Source organism: Phaethon lepturus, unplaced genomic scaffold (assembly GCF_000687285.1).
Source record: "Phaethon lepturus isolate BGI_N335 unplaced genomic scaffold, ASM68728v1 scaffold3864, whole genome shotgun sequence".
Taxonomy (NCBI): domain Eukaryota; kingdom Metazoa; phylum Chordata; class Aves; order Phaethontiformes; family Phaethontidae; genus Phaethon; species Phaethon lepturus.
In genome coordinates this window covers 16,652-34,412 of record NW_010533796.1, presented here as the reverse complement: position 1 = coordinate 34,412, position 17,761 = coordinate 16,652, and the positions used below count along the sequence as shown (strand labels likewise).

The 17,761-nt window shown below is 37.3% G+C and overlaps 1 protein-coding gene across 1 annotated transcript in view; it reads left to right on the top strand.

Moving 5' to 3' along the window:
- Positions 1-245: 245 nt before the first annotated feature.
- SLC15A5 (solute carrier family 15, member 5) overlaps positions 246-17,761 on the top strand; it is a gene marked incomplete at its 3' end in the record, with an annotated part of 32,798 nt that continues 15,282 nt past the window's right edge. The window contains exons 1-6 of the mRNA XM_010285303.1: positions 246-315; positions 973-1,518; positions 3,325-3,547; positions 8,562-8,731; positions 12,658-12,878; positions 15,376-15,562. Of these exons, the coding sequence (XP_010283605.1) occupies positions 246-315; positions 973-1,518; positions 3,325-3,547; positions 8,562-8,731; positions 12,658-12,878; positions 15,376-15,562 (1,417 nt within the window). The remainder of the gene's footprint in view (positions 316-972; positions 1,519-3,324; positions 3,548-8,561; positions 8,732-12,657; positions 12,879-15,375; positions 15,563-17,761) is intronic.

Sequence of the window (17,761 nt, the reverse complement as noted above, 5' to 3'; positions counted from 1 at the left end):
AAATAGACCTGAAGAGGTAAAATTTGAGTAGTTATATGGACAGATGGAAACAAAAAGCAGAGCCTATGTTTCAAAAAATGCCATCAGAGGCATTGAGAGCTCTATTTAGAGAAGCAGACCTGATTTACTACTGCCTTGTAACATGTGTATGCATTTATGTTTGTGCAAAATAAATGCAGAATGCTTCTCATTCTTAGTTGAGAGTATTTTGAACAGGTGTTAGTGAATGTAATGAGCTCCACAAAATGGAGGAACTGATCTGGGAATTCAGCAAACTTCTCTGTGGATCAGGTAGTGAGAGCATTATAAAGCACTGTAAGTTTGTCTCTTCCTAATCTCTTTTCAAGCTTTTAATTGCTTTTGGTTGGTATAAGAGAACACATCATCTGTGCTCTTGCCCCTCATGATGCATTGTAGCTGTGGTGCAATATCTGGCTAGAGAAACAGTTCTGGTTTAGATTGCTTTTAGATGGCTTTTTTTTTTTCTTTGCTAATACATTCAACTTACTTTCTTTTAAAATTTTCTTTTCTAACTTAAATGTAGTAGCATTACTTATTTTTATAATTAACTTTATCTGAATTTCAACCAAAAATAACAAGAAATGTGATAACGATTAGATATTGTTAACCTTAAAAACAAAAAACCTTCTCTTTATCTTTGCTTGCAGTTTTTCACTTGTTGCCAAATTAAAGTATCAGATTATTTTAACCAAATTATTTTCTTGATCTATTATTTAAACTCTGAAAACGTTAGCTTTCGTGTGTATTCAAACCTTTATCTTTAACATACAGATAAATTTGCACATACAGTATTGGATTCACATAATTTAATAGGTAATATAATTCTGGGGAAAAATCTTGTTCACCCTCAAATGGAATCATTAAATAAAGTGATCGAGTTCCTGAGTGTTGCTAAATTCAGAAGCTGAAGTGTTGATATAGCTCTTTGATTTTTTTTTTTTTTTTTTTTAGTACTCTCTGATCCTATATGTAATGTCACAAAAGTGACAGGTGCCCTAAGAAATTGTAGTACTGAAGTGTGGAATTCAAAGAGAGAGTCTTACCAGTTTGCTAATTACAGTGGAGGAGAACAGAAGTATACCTGTAACTTAAGCTGCTCTACTCAGTCGTACTCAAAACAGACCAGCATGCCTGGTGCAGACAGAAGAGGTGTACAAGAGAAGCAACTTTTGAACCACACGGCTGACAAGGAGCAAAGACCGTTACCTGGGAGAGGCAACCATGCTGGAAACCTGTCTCAGTCTGAGAAGAAACTCCAAGAGGCTATTTGTGTGCTGCTGGTGGAGCTGTGCGAGCGATTCACGTTCTTTGGCATCGTCTGCAACATGATCCTCTTCTGCACTGTCAAACTCGGCTATCGCAACTACCAGGCGGCCATTGTCAATATGTGCTTTGTAGGCACCTCCATGTTGACGCCGGTATTGGTTGGCTGGCTTGCCGAATGCCTTGTGGGGAGGATCAAGCTTGTGTGCATCTGCATGTTTCTACACTTCCTAGGTAGGTGACAGCCTGCTCGCTCTTTCATGTTTTAGTAATTCTGTTGCAGAAATGCATTACTGAGCATTGTGTTTGAAATCTAACATTTTTCCTCAACGCTGTGGCCGCCTTCTCTACCAGCTAATTACTTAGTTTCTCGTCCACAAAATGCACTGCAGTATTTTTGCCTATGTGTTTTTGTGAGGCAGTGCTTTGAACAAGACTAAGGAACGTTTCATTTGTGTCTTGTGGATAGTTGGTGCACAAACTTGACTCCTCTAAAGTGGCTTAACTATTTGGAACACTGATGCTCAGCTCTTTAAAATTGGTCCCTTTAACAAGCGTCTAAGGTTATTAATGTTTGGGGCAAATATGAGACTTTAGTCAGAGAGATAGTTTGAGAGAGGTTTTGGGAGCTGTTTCCCAGCTATTGATAATAAGATTTTATTGAATGTAAAGGTACAGGACTTTTGGATTTGGACAAGAGGGAAAGATGTATTTAAGCACATACCTATGTAAACAAACTTTGCCTTAAGTAGAGAGGACGTATCCTAATACCTGTATTGAGAATCTGCGTTCTGTTAGCACATTCTGAATCTTCCCCATGCGTTGTTCTGGATATCTTTTACATAAAAGCACTGTTCAAACTACTACATGTGACTGTTCTGTAGCAATTGGTGCATTTTACAGCTGGTGGTTATTCTGTCAAGTTAAACCAAGCTGATAGAAATACTTTTTACTTGGACCAGTTGTTGAGCATAAGCAAGTCTGATTTCTGCAATAGCCAGCCACATTGTTATTTAGACATGCAACAAAATAAGGAAAAAAATCAGAGTAATTCCTGAAATACTGTTGAGCTGATTGCAAAATGATTGTACAAGCAGCTTGGAAAAATGATTGCTATTATGTTCCACTGGTTCTCCCATGGGCTTCTGGTTTGGAATCTCCTTCTGCCACTTGTCCTTTCAATACATATCTTAAAATAGAAGACTGGTGACACAAGCAGAATTTGATGTATTTGGCTATTGTTTTAACCAGAACTTTTTTTTTTATGGATCACTAAACACACCTGATGTGTTACGGTCTGATGCGCAGTTGTAATCTTAGTCATGGCTAATGTTGGTGGTGTTGACACATCCATATATTTTGAGTTTAGTCTCCAATTACAACTTGGAGAATCTGTAGCTGATTAAATCTGAAAGACTTGCTTTGCAGACTAGAGGTGGTAAAAGCAATTCACCACAGTGCTTCTATAGGTGAAGTTTCTGAAAATCATGTATTTTCCATGAAGCTGCAGCACAACAAAAAAATTTTCCACAAAAGTTTTGATAATTTATTTGTTAAATTATGACTCCCATTACAATTCTCATGCTTAAAGAAGATGCAAAAAAGGCTACATAGAAACCACCATGGGGTGTTTTTTTTGGTTGATTGGTGGTTCATCATGTGAAGTTACATGTTTTAACTGGTGCCTTCTGGCAAGTGGAAAGCTACTGCCCTCTATACTGCGTAGTATGGAGGCAATGGGGAAGGTCAGTGAGAAGAGCTACGTTTTCAAAGTGAGCTCTTTGATTTATTGAAGAACTGGAATCCTTACAAGCATTTCAGAGGAAGATTGCTTTCTTGGAGGCCCTTATTATATAATAGCGACATCCAGAAAGGTTCTGCATCTCCACAGAACTAAGACTCTCCCTCTTTGTACTCCTTTGTTGTTTATCTTTGATTTTTCTTCTGTCTTTTGAACATAACTGCTTAAAAAATAGGTAGTTCTTATTGATCAGTCTAATTCTAATCCATTTCAAGTGAAAATTTTCTTTCCAATTCCAGGCACAGCACTATTACCTGTTGTGGCATTCCCCTTTGAAGATATTTACGTTGACAGACGGCATATTCTTCATACACTAACCAAAAGGGAGCAGAAAATAGTGTTCTACTTTGCACTGCTCACAGCCAGTCTGGGAATAGGAGGCATAAGAGCTATAGTTTGTCCATTAAGTGCATACAACCTTGAGGACTGTGGACCAAAGGAACTTCTTTCTTTTTTCAACTGGTTGGTAACTCAATGTCAGCTAAATAGCTGTTGGGGATGATGGAGTATTGCCTTGAATTTCACTGTTGAAGGCAGATTCTTCAGTTTCACAAGGCAGATTCTACAGATGGTGGTTCTCCTGTTGGTTTTTTTTTAACTGAAAAACATTTTGATTTTGGAAGAGTTTCCAAGAATTTCTGTAAAAAATTTTCCTAATAGGACCAATAGGTGATCATCTATTTTGGCCTCCTACAGAAATCTTCAGTCAGAATTAGGATGAACTGATTTGTCCAAATGCTTGAAGACTTGACAACCTAGTTGCTGTTAGAACAATATATTCCATTTGGTTTTCTACCTTATCCTAAAGGGATAGCCATGGTAATTTTGCTATCACTCTCTAACAGTGGAAAAAATCAATAATATATTAGAATTTACATCACAGTAAATTTTTAGCAATGGCAACAGTAGAGTCTAGTCTGCTGGAAGTGGAGATTGCTAGTAGTCTCTAACTGCTAAGATCAGTAGTTGGGATCTGCTGTATTTTTTCAGCTCTATTGCTGTGAAGTTTTGGCATCTCATAAACCACTTGACATTTGTGTTTTGGTTTGAATATTTTAATTTTTTTAAGAAAACTTGGAAGACAAATTGTTCATAAAAAACCAAATTCTTTTCATATTAATTATTTCTCTCAGTGCATCAGGTCATTTTTGATTGTAAGTTTGCCTTTGTATAGTGCTACAGAAGTAGTAGAGTGCTATACACATTCACCTATACTTTCTGGTTAAACTATGGAGTCGTTTAACCAGAAGTCGCAGTGGGAACCTCCAGATTCCTACTTCAAGGCAGGGTGAAATAAGCTCTAAACTGCCCCCCTTTCTCTCCTTTCCCTATACATGCACAGTGATTAAAATAAAAACTGACTACATTTGCATATTAACAATACAATGCTGAAGAATCAGTGAAGATCTTAGTGAATCAGATCTCACCTCCTTTGGGGATGGCTTTTCTGGCTATTCTTTTTTTCCTCCAATTAGTTAATATCAAAGAGTTTTGAATTAAATCCAAACTTCAGTGAATAAGGCAGCTTTACCAAAGGTGGATGAAACTGTTTAGTTCCTTAGAGCAGATTCTGCCTCCTTGACCTGCCCATAGGAGAGCAGGGAAAAAAAAAAAAAATCCTTCCTTTTTACTTTATTCAGAGTTTTAATCCTTAATTAGCAACATCATTTTGATTAAAAAAGACTCTGGGGGATTAAGACTGGAGAGCAATCAGTTGTTCTGAAAGATAGCTCTGGAGAATTTATTGTACTGTGGTCTTAGCCATTCAGAATTGTGTTTAATCAAAGTGACATTTCTCAGTGTTGATTACAAAGGAGATATAATACGAATAAAAAGTTCCTTGGGGGAATCCAAATGGGTCAGTTTTTGAAACTTTGGAAATATCAAGAAAGGCACAGGTGCGATTAAAAAAAAATGTAATTTTTGCAGTGGCATCCAAAGGGGGGCTGTTTGATTGCAATCTCAAGATTAAAAAAATGGGTGTTTCCTTCTTAGCATTCTTAATCTCATTAAAACCTCTCAGAATACAATCACTTTTTCTTGGTAGGCTGATTTCACTTGGTAGAAGCTTGTCATAGGATTGAATATTAAAATAACATAAAGTGAGGTGGTTGCATACTCTTGGTCAGTTTGAGTCTGTTCTTAGCCAAGTTCTATTTAAACAATCAGAATTATTGGGTTGAAGACTGGGTTGAAAGACCCTGTAATCACCTGTTTTCTAGTTCAATCCCTGAAGAAGACTACTTTGCACATCTGGAGTGTGGTTCTAACCTCTAGTATGAACTATGACTTTGACCTTTTAAATAAACAGAATATACCAGTGCTAAGTGAAGAAGGGACTTGGATTCTGCTGGACTAATTTTCCCTAAGGACTTCTGCTTTTCTAAGGTTATGGTTATAGACTTGTACTATTTTTTTGCAGCAGGAGAAGTAAATTCTGTCTATGGGAGCAGAGAATGATAGAAAAGGCTACAATCCAGACGAGGGATGAGAGTTAGCAGTATTGTGTCTTGTCTTACTGATCTGCTGGGGAAAAAAAAAAAAAAAAAAATGCCTAGAGTGCCTAAAGACTGCTTTCAGTGGAGAGGAAAAGTCCATGATTCTGATGAGTATCATCTCCTGAAAATGTAAATTAATTAAAGGAAACAGTAATTAGTTTGGAACTTCGGACATGTCTTGGTGTGGCTTCAGAGAAATGCATGAAGCAGGAGAGCTCACTGCTGTGCATGTTCTTGCTGGTTCCAGGAGAGCTGCTGCTGCATGGCTGTCAGCAGCACTGACTTTGTCCTGGTGGAGTATATTATTTTACTTCTGCCGCTTGCCCGGGGTCCTGTGAGGCAAGCTGCACAAGCGTGTTCCCATGCCTACTGCTGCACAGCCCTGTGGTCATCTCCCATCTTTGGGAGAAGGATGGACTCTATGAGACTTATATTCTGAAGCCCTTTATGGTCTTGTCTGACTCCAATATATATCATAATCTCTGTTTAGTCATTGCACCCACACTCATGATTGGTTACAGCTTGTTACACACGTTATTGCAATTGGCTATATATAAAATATCACGCGCTGTCCATGCGCCTCTCACACAGTCAGGATTCACTGCTTGCAGGTGTTCCTGTTTTTCTCACTTCTTCTTAGTTGTTTACCACAGCTCCTTCTCCTCAAGGCCGAGCCGTGCAGATATCCAGCTGTTTACCAGCTTCTCAATGCCACAGCTCCTTCTCCTTAAGGTTGAGCCATGCAGAGTGATCCCAACACCCATCCCTTAGCAGGGTGCGAGCATTGTCTTTGTGAGTGAACAGACCTGAGTAGGATTACCAAGGTCCTCACTTCCGACAGGATAAACGTTTTGCTTTCTTGGCACTAGCTAGATGTGATGTAATGGGCAACGTCAGAACAAGTGGATGGAGTAGAGCAGGCACTTCACTCCTATAACTTGCAATATGACTATTGTTTGTCCTGGCAACTATGACAGGCCACCTAGAAATAATTTTAGATTAATGAAATGGGGTTGAGGAAGTCTCCTAGGTGTCAAGAGAGACTTGCAATCCCCCTCTTAGGATTTTCAGCTCAAAACATTTTGCTGTTATTGCCGATACAGGGAGCCGCAACGGTAGGCTGATACTTCGCTCCTGCCCTACCCACTCATTTGCAGATGAGGAGGGATCAAGCTGGAAAGCTTGGGAGTTGGATAGTTGATGGGTAGCTAGTCTACTACATGTTAAGATTTTTTCTTTTATTGCTAAGAAGGTGATTCTGAATGAATTAGGAGACATAAATGCTCAAGTCAAAGTAGCATACATGAAGCAGAAGTGGCACCAGATAAGAAAGAAAGCTTTGCTTCCTCAAGCAATATATTAAGCTGTATAATTATGTATCAATGTATATTTCACCTTTAAAGGGAACCATTTTTCTAAGGTTCCAGTAAAGGTGAAGGAATCTCCTCTTGCAGTTCCTTACAAAATGTAATCTCTGATAGCACTATTCCATTATTGATCCCTTTTCTTTGTTTAAAATACAGTTGTCTTTAAAGCCAACTTAGGACTTGAAAGATTAGTCAAAGTTAAGAATTTTAACTTAAAATTTCAAAGGCTAGGTCTGCAAGCCAGAGGCAAATATGCAGCAAAAATTGCTGAATGACTGACTTTGACTCTTCAAATGTAGTATTATACAGATCCCCGACAGTATTTTTGGAAACTGTGACTCCAACAAAGCAGGTCTTCCCTAAATCTGATCTCTCTGCTCTGAGATGCTGAATATTCATCAAGTCTGCTCTGTAGACTCAAATCTCCATTTTGTTTGAGAGTTGTGGTTTAAGGAAGACCTTGGTTAAAGCTCTGCTGAAAGCAATAAGACAGCCCAAGTGGCCTGAAGAACAGCGTTAAGGGGAGCACCTTCTAATTTAAAAGAAGTTAGAAGGGTTATAACTGAAACACTTGTAATTGTGAACGGTAGAGTAAAAACTAGTCAGTCATGTTGTGAGAAGAGGGCTATGCTATGGAAAATTAAGCAGTATGTTTTGTTTCATTTATGTTTCACTTTAATAAATAGCTATACAGTTAATTAACTTCTTGAAAAAGCTGAATTTTAGAAAAACTCATGATTTAATGTGTTATGTAGGAGTCAGAATTCAAGGAAAAAAGTGTGGTGACAATATACCCCTAACTGTTCAGATATAAACTCATTTGTTAGGATTAAGAAAATAAGTAGTTATCCTTTTGCATCCTATCAGGGAAATGCATTGGCTTGGCATTTTTTATTTTTTGGGGTTGCTTTTTGCTATCCTTATAATTCCTTAAAGCATATTTATTGTGCTATTGTCAGGGGTTCCAAACTGCAGTAGGCCTATCACTAGTGGTATGGCATCTGCTTCCAAGAGTATGTGATTTTCATTTGAATATCTTCTGTGCATAGGAGGGGCTCAGCACTTACTTGGGAAGCACGTCTACTGCCAAAGGCAGACTCAGAGCAAATTATATTGGGGAATCTCCTTATCAAGATATTTCTGTAAGCCAACAAAAATTCAAGCTGAGCCTTGCAACTAATAGAATTTATCAGAAGGGATGGCTTTTCTAATATTTCTTAAACAAGGGATGGTGACATTAAGACATTTATCTCTTAAGCTTAAAGTATGTAATTTGATGATATGACATACACAAAACTTATGTTATCAGATATTAAATGTGTAAATGGTAAATGTTGATGTATTTAATTAGTCTGATCCACAAGAATATTTCCAGTACTAGATTGATAATTTGTTCAGATCTACTGCCTTAGTACAGTTACTTTAATCATACACCTCTTGGAGCTGAGACATGCAAGTGAAGTTTGATGTGAAATGCTGTGTCGATTTGTGCATGGTACTGATGCTGTCCATGTTTACTGTACTTACCATGCCTTTAACATAATGTTTTAATCTTCTGTAAAGGCCTTATATTATTCAGCCTCTCTTCTCTCCCTTGTCTGTGTGTATTAGGTTTTACTGGCTGGTTAACTTAAATTCAGCAGTTGTCTTTGTCAGCATTTCTTATATCCAGAAGTCTGTTGCCAGGAACCTTGGTTTTCTTATCCCATTTGTGTCCGTGCTTATGGCTATGATCACAATTCACATGGTGCGGGGTGAAATGATTTACAAACCCAAAACAGGTAAGAGGCAACTGTATCTTAAGAAATATCTTTAGAGATTATTTTCACAGAAGAGATCGACTTGCATGTTTAAATAAGTTCTTCCACAACACTGCCCTGATTGGTTGGAGATATTTGGGTTTTAGTTCTACAAGGTCTGTGTGTAGGAGACAACATCTATCCTCCGTAAAGACAGATCTGGAGATTCTGGATGGGCTGAAAAAGTGGAAAGCAGTCTCTGGTAAATTTATGTACATTTTCTGTCATGTCAAGGCATGTGTCAGCATTTGCCTGTTTTGGAAAAGGTATAATATGCATGCTGCTGGTGGACTCTATTTTGTCATGTTTGGTTCAACCTATGCCCAATGTGTTTGGGTCAGTTGCAGACAAGTTTGAGCCTATGCTAAGGCACCAAACACATTTGTGTTTTCTCCCTTAAGTGTGCTCAATTGCTTCACCTGAACTTGTACCTGGGCAGCCAGACAGTGTGGTTAGTCAGCTACACAGGAGTATGCACTAGTAGCAAAGTAGTTTTATAGTGCCTTTATCTTGCAGAACATCTGATGCTTATTGTTATTTCAACGTGCTTGCTTATACAACATCAATTGTTTTTATACATTTGAAAATAACTAGAAATACTGAATAGCTCTAAATAGTTCCTGTGCAGACTGTGTAGATATTTTAAAACTGAGGAAGTTCTTACACTTCTGTGGCCTCACCAGTTAGTACCTGAGCTCTACAAAATCCTTTGATGGCTGCTACCCCTCTCCATTGACCAAGCACAGAAATGTAAGTAGAGCCTAGGTGACTTAAATAAGTCTGCAAATGCCCAAACCTTGCTGTTCTTTTTTCCACTAGAACCCAGAAACTGAAAGCAAGTTGTCATTTTGTTATGAATATAATCTAAGCCAAAATATATTAGTAGTGAGGGAATGAATGCATAAATTAAGTGCCTGGGGATACTGTAGTGAGGATGTCACTAGACAGGTTTATTCAAAACAGAGCCAAAAAGATGCAACCCCTCCACAGTGCCTCAGAAAACTCATGATGACGTCTGCAAAGACTAACATCAAATTAGCAAGCTTCTGATGGAGAGAATGGTGGCTGGCTGGCTTGCTGGGGCTCACTACACGTTTTACAACCTGAGAAGGTAAAAAGATTCTTTAGTATCCATTCCTGGGCTGGACTATTTCATATGGACTAACCTGCAGTTTAACATCTAACTAGTTTAATTATACTAAGTGGAAAAACACATGTAATCTACAAATTTATATCTTGACCATCAACAAAACTAGCAGAGTATGTATATTCTTTATCAAGTGTCTTTCCCCATAAGTGTTGTTTGGTTTATCATATATTTTCCAAATCTTTGCAGAATGCCAATCTCTACACTAACAGCTGCAATGTTTTTTATCTCTTTAGTCAAATAAAAGATAATATACTTCGTACTTTCCAGTGAGATGATGAAATTTGAAATCCTTCAGAACTGTAGTTCAAATCTATGGGTGACCTTAAATGATTTTTATATATGCTGCCTTTTTTATTTTGAGGTAACTCTTCAAATATGGATCATGCATTCAATTATGTTTAGCTGTCAAGCATGGACTTCATTTGCATTTCTTCACACTGCTATAATTTTGAGGACTGGCAGGTGACCAGAGATGAGGAAAAATATGTACCTACCATCTAGGGTGCAATGTAGGCTTTTTATTGTAATTAGGTAGCATAGATATTTATGATTAGATCAAGGTCAAAGTAGCCGAACATTGGAGCCAAGGGCTGAAGTATAAAGGAGAATGAAAATCACTTTCTGAATGTTGCAGTTTAATATCTATACAGATAGATTCTATTTTTTTTTAAGAAAACATTAGAAATATGTATAGGATGTTGATCTGCACAATGTGCACTGATATAAATATTTATGCTTTTAAACATGTCTCTTACTAGATGATCGGATTTGTAGTCTGAAGAATTCACCACTATGGAGTTCTGTGGGGTTGACTTCTTTTAAAGAAGTGATGAGATACTTATTCTAACTACATAATTTGCAAAATCCTCTTGATATTGATTAGGTCTATGTATCATTCAAGTTGCTTTTTGAACTACAACTTCACGCAGCTTTGTCTTCCTAGTTTACTAGATCTTACAATCTGCTGGAATTCCATGCTGAGAAATACAGCTAAATAATGTATTTTTCTGTTTTGCCTCATACAAAACAATAGTTGAATGAAATTACATTAAAGAGTGCCTCAGCTGATCAATTAGGAAAGGCAAGGAAGTGTCAGGATTTGTTGTCTATTTTAGTCCTTTTTTTTTCTTCAGTGAGAGTAAGAAAGAAGAGTCTGTCCAACATCTTCCATTCCAAAGGAAAGGAGATGGTCATGACCATCTTTGAGACTAGGTCAGATAAACCAGGACACAGCCATGTTGTTTCTTTGTTGAGCTGTCTGCTAGTCTTGTCATGGTGTACTCTGTGCATATTCTGATTTCAACAGTGGCTGCTCTCAAGCCCTTGTAGAGCAGTAACACCACATTATTGCTTTTCATTCCTCCTTTGTGTGTGCAACCTCTAGTGTAAGGTGAAGCAAAATATTATTAGTTCTCTGAGCTAAAACATGTAATTACTAGGTCTTCCAATGAGTTGAGCCGATACTGACTTTTCTACTACCTTTTTTTTTATTTCTGAAAAGAACTCTACTTTGACAAGAGCCCCAAGTCCCACTTGTTTTCTGGTTAGCTTCTTTGTCAGGTCACTCTGGAAGCCTGTAGATTTTTCTTTTAATGTTTAGATTTGGTCTTGAAATAGTCTAAATCTTAAACTTAAACATCACTTACAATGAGTGGTAAGAATAATTGCCTAGTACAGTCATACAGAACAATAAAAACTGTACCAATTCTTTGTGTTTGTAAGCTTTGATATGCTATTTCACATTTTATTCGATAGTGCCAACAGTCTACAAGTCAATGCTAAACAAGAGAGTTTTAAATGTTAGGTTATCTAATAAAATGCCCTTTCTTAGCACTCTAGGGCAAGTGCTTCCAATAGGTGTCAATGGATATTTCTAGAAAATAATTTCCATACCAGAGATAGTAGGGAGACATTTTCCCTCTGCAATCTTAGTTCACCTTAGTTTTTGGAAAGTATTTATTTATAGATACCCAAGTTACTTTAGTGCTTCAACACTCCCAGAAAAGAAGTGATATAACCCCTATTTGCATGGATGGCAACTTAACAAAGGTAAATGAATCTGCATTCCCAAGCCTGAAACAAAGAGTTTTGTCCTCATTTTACTTCCATTTCCTCTGAGTCTGAGAACCAAGTTAGCAATGGCTGAACCCAGTAATCCAGTAACTTACCCAGTGGGTAAGTTTCAGTACGCCAAATACTAGATTGGAAACATCTCCTCTGCCACAACGTGCTACTTGGAAGTCCTGAGATAATGTTTCTGGCTTTGAAACGCATCCATGAAAATTCTCTTATCTCATCAGCCCTCTTTTGAGCTCCGTTTCCTTCTCACTTCTTTACCTTTACCTCTACCCTTCCCTTGCTGCTGGACTCCAGCAGATATACAATATTTCAGTACTGTTGAATTGCAAACTAATCTCATTCCATCAACAGAAAGCAAAAGCAAAGCAAAGTAATAATCTACCTGCTCAACCAAAGCAACAAATTGTGATGTATTAAATAACCGGTAGCAAAAGGAACTTTTCTCTGTGGATGTTGAACTGGATTGCTTTTATAACAATTAGGTTGTGAACCAACTGGCTTCCAAAAAAGAATGTTTTGGAACAAATCCAGACTTTTATTGCCTTCCTCCTCTCCAAAAAGACTTACAAAAGTGAATATATCGGGTCGTATTTTCCCTTCCAAAGTGTTTTGTCTTGTCTTGTTTATTTTGGCAGCAAGTAAAAACATACCAATGGCTAATGTCTCTGATTGTTTGCAGGTGGTTCCCTGCTGACGACTTTTGGGGTAATTGCTAGTGCACTGAAAACGTGCTGCGTGCGGTATCGCTACTTTAGCGGGGGCATGACAAACTGGATAGATCATGCCAAGGAAAACTATGGTGGTCAGTACAGTGAGACTCAGGTGGAAAGCACAAAGTCACTTGCCAGGCTCTTCCCATTGTTTGCTTTCCAAATTCTATACAGAACATGTATTATGCAGGTGGGTACGCAGCTTTTAAACAAAAATCTTGAAAGATACTGTGACGTGTTTACTACTATGTCTCTAGGCATGGTTTTGTTTTTTAACTGTTGCTTTACCAGTGGAGCAATCTCAGAGCAGTTTCAATTACCTGAGAATATACCTTGCTATATGCTCTCATCTCATCAAATAAGTAAAATTGACTTGGTCAAGCCTCATTAAGGAGCTTGTGTGGCTGCTTGCTACTCACTTCTCTGAACCCTTACTGGCTGAAACATCTTGTGCTAGCGTCCCGTCTCCTCACGCTGCCATGTTGCAGTTATCAAAGACTCAGGCTTAGCATTCTGTTGAAAAAATATAATTTTTCAGTTTCTTTAATGTTCACTTACTTTTGGGGGGAAGTACAAAAATCTTTATTTGCTCTTTTGGTTGCATATTTCTTCTACTGTTTTGATGGGATTATGTGGCTGGTGTACCTACCCTGGAAATGGGTGGCTTTCCATTTGGGGAAAGAAACAGTCCCTTCACAGCCTCTCTATCAGGCTATGTGGTTCTTTCCACTTCTGAGTGCATATGTTACATAAATGTAAATGTGTCAAGAATCTACTTAAGCTGACATGATTCCTTCAGATTCATTTCTGTCCGGATGACCCTGGCTAAACAGGAGTTTGAGATAGCTTACCCTTTGGCAACTGGAATAACAAATTATGAGCTGTCTCAGAAATTAATTTTTACTTACTGGTGTTAAAATGCTGCTTAAAGAAATTCTTACAAATATGTAGTGTATACTGCTTTATTGACACTCTGTCTTGCCATCATCCTACATTCCCATCCATCTTCCTCATTCTTTCTCCTCTTCCCTGCCCCCTCCGCCAAAGCACAAAAAATCTCAAGCAAACAAAACAAAAAACCTGAAACCAACATATACACACACATATGGCCAAGGCTATGCATTAATGACCAGATATAAATGAAACAGATAACATTAATCGGGATTGTAATAATCAGGTGTATATCTAGAAAAGACAAAAGTATTTTCACTGCTGAAAGAGATTACTTTTATTCCTTTGGCAGAATTTCCAGTAAGTTTAAGGCTCTTTCTTAGACTAGGCAATAGACCAGTATCTTTTTTGTGAAGATTAATAGTATTTTCCCCATATTATTAAGTTGACAGCTTTCAGTGCCTGTGATTCATGTTGATGATATTTTAATTCCTATTAAGAAGTCAATTCTGATTTGCAATAGGCAGTGGAAAGTAGGAACCAACAAAATTTGGCTCAATTCTGATCTTTCATAGTTCTGCTGCCATTTATTCACCCTTTTACAATTTATATCTTCTTTTGGAGGTGGAATGTAGGTGAAAAATATTTTTATTAAGAGCTAGCCTTTGAGTAATGCTTTAGCACTGAACAGACTCCCAGTGAGTCTGGGATGACTACAACCATTGATGAGAAACACTACATGAGCTCAGTTACTAACTATACATTAATTTTCAGACAGCTATAAAGCAGTAATATTCTACCTGGATTTGGCATTACCAGTCATATTGAAGAGCCATGCAAAATGCTACAAGAATCCAGAACCCTCTAAAAACAAATAGAGTAAAGAAACTAATTCTTTATCCAGCTGTCATGACTATACTCTGTGAGTTGCCCAAGTTACCTCTTTCTTTTTCCCATCAGTCCGTAAAATGGAGTGGGTTATAACTCTCTGCTGCACATGAAATTGTAATGCTTAGTTAATCAAGCTTTCTCAAAAAAACAGACTGAAAAATCTGTTCATAGAAGCCATTGTGATTTTATTCTTTCTTTAAATAAACTCAATGGATCCTCTGTAGAGCCTCACACAAGCAGGAGGAATTATTTGCTTTTGAAGTGAGAGAGACTCTTACAAATCTACTTTATTTCATACCCGGATGATTGCCATTGGTGAGTTCCTTATCTGGTTATTCATTTCCTCCTGTTTTCAATTCCCAGAAGTAGACGGAAGTCCTCTGTATAGCTGCTGTGTCTGTCAGTTACATTTGGCCACAGTTTTAGAACCAGCTTAATCTTCATTCCCTGTAGCTTTTAAAGTCACGTGCTGGCAAGAGTGTCTTAAAAATTACTTCTACCTTGAGCACGCATTGAGAGGTTCAAAATAACTCTGCATCTTGCTGTTCTAATATTCTGTTCTGTTAAACACTGTCTATGAGAAGTGACTAAAATATTAGACAGGACCATTTAGTAGATTATTTGATCATCCCTAACTAGAGCTATCAACCAAACTCATGGACTGCTGCTTATAAATTCAGGAGCAAATGAAATAGAAGGAAAAAGTTACGTTCCCTGGCAGAGAATGAGAATGTCACTATCTGAAAGGCTTTCATAGTGAATGGTCATTTCGTTTGGCCAGCAGGTATTTGGTTTACTGTGACTTCTCAAGAAGGAAAAGAGTTGGAGAAGTTTCCAAATATAGTAAAAATCTTATGAAAGGTACCTGGTATACTAATGGAGTGGGTTTTTATTCTTCAATACAGATTCCTTCAGGATATTATCTGCAAACCATGAATTCCAACTTGCACTTCAGTGGATTTGTCTTGCCGGTTGCAGCAATGAATGTGATAAGCATTGTGCCACTACTGATTCTTGTTCCTATTCTGGAATGCATTAACTCATGTCTCTTTAGTTCCAAGGACACTGGGCATTCTCCAACAATTTACATTGGTATGTATAAAATACATGTGTTTATACAGTTTTTATATGTATTCTGTTTTTGAAAGACAAACTTCACTAGTCTATGGCTGATCCTATACAATTATTTCTGAGTATAAATGTTAAGATGGATTTGTTTCGGGATAAGAGGTGAATATGTTTCAAAGGAATTGTTGAAAAGATGGTCCTGAAAAAACATACTAGATATCAAGAAAAAATGCATAGCTTTTGTGTAGGGACAGACATTGAGACTCTTCTGCCCAATTAAAAATTTTCAGGCACACTCACGAATAACTAGGAGTCATCCTGAGGAATTGGTACTAACCATTAGGACTGAGACTTATTCTGACGTGGTTATCTTCTATATGTTTGTTTATCCATTAAATTTGGAAAGTTAATGTACTTCGAAAGTCTTTTTTAGGGATGGGAGAGTCCTTCAGTTAGTTGCTGTCTGGTACTGGAGAAATGTTCCTTGCTCAAATAGTGAGTCTGGATTTAAATAACTAGGTTATGAACAAAGGCCTTATTTTTCTGATATTTTTGCGCTCTAACTGCATTGACTAGTACAGTTTATTCCAGACTTTGCAGTCGCGTTACAAGCAAAATAGAAGTATCTAGTCTAATTCTGTGTTTGCAATAGGTGTTTTCAGAACCAGTGAGCAAAAGAAAACATGCAGACAGCTACATAAAATAAATGGATGTGTATCACTGGACTGCTGTTCCCATTGAACAGGCTGAACATTTCACAGGTGGAAGGTTACTTGGAGAGGTACAGCTTTCCTCTCTAGTACTACAATTTTTATTTGAATATCTAGTATGGGATAACTGTCCAGGTGTTTAGTGATTTTGTTTATTAAAATCCTAAAGTGAAACGTACCTTATTGTACACTCGGCAAAGTAAAGCAAAGAGGGATCTCCAGAGGCCAAGTATTATCTCTGTCTGGCAGAAGTGGTACAAAGTCTTTTCTGTTATGAGTCCCTATGTTTTCAATACTAAGCATTGTAAGCTCAGGCTTGCAGATTGACACACATTTCAGAGAAATTAATAGCCTAGAAGTAATGATGGCTTTAGCAGGGGTTGGGCCTCCTTCTGTTGACACTGCTGTGTTTTTTGTTTTGTTTTTTTCAGTGTTTTTTTTTAATTATTCCCTACCCCCAAACCTTTTATGTTCTAGGATCTGGAGAGATCCTCTGCAACCCTCTTCTGGTATCAGCTACATCTAGTACCACCAGAAAAGCAGCTTCCATTCTGTATTCACTTAAAACTATTCCCTTTTGTATGGAATAGTTTTCTCATTAAACTTCCTACATTTTTTTTATCTTCCAGCCTGCATTACAAAACTCAGAAAAAAATATTTATAAATGACTATTTTCTCAGTGTGCTACTATTAATTCAGTGCCCCATGGCAAGCAGCACAGTGAGTACTGACACACACAGAGGCATTAATCTGCCTAAATTAGCCTAATTAAGAGTGTTATTAAGTTTTATACAAACCAGATGCATATAACACAGCAGGTTGCAATTACCCTAGTTTTTAAAATAACATCTGCATTAAAACACAAAAAGCACATTTAGATAATAATTTTCCTTAAAACCATGGAAATTTCAAGTTAGTATTAATGTTTTACCCTGTTATGTTGAGCAGCAGTAGAATATATGCAGTGGTTTATTCTTAATAGCTTCATTTATTAAAATAGCCTCCAGTTAGGGCTGATAAATTACCTGAGGCATAAAAATACCAGTGTAGTACAGGCAATGGCTTTAGATATCCAAGTATATGACTGCACCTGCAAATATGGTAGACCTCTAAGTGCCAATATTTTTGCCAACAGTTAATTAGGTTCACAGTTATTTTCAGGAACAAAATTGGAAGTATAAATAGGCTGTTGGTGTTAAGCCAGCCTATAACTATATTTTAATTCACGTCTTTGTAAGAGGAAGAAATTTAAATAGTTTTCTGGGTATTTTCAGTGTGTTAAGAAGAATAATTTTCAAGGACGAACCATATAGACAATGTTGAACTGAAATATCTGATTGCTCTATAATAAGGATCTATATGAAAAATATAGTAACTAATCTATGTTACTTTCTCTGTAGTTGTTGGTTTATTTGTACATTAGGTATGATCGAAAAAACATTAAAATCTTAACATGAGTTTAGATTGTGTCCCAAATATGTTGAGTATCTGGACCTCTTTATGAAAAACGTGA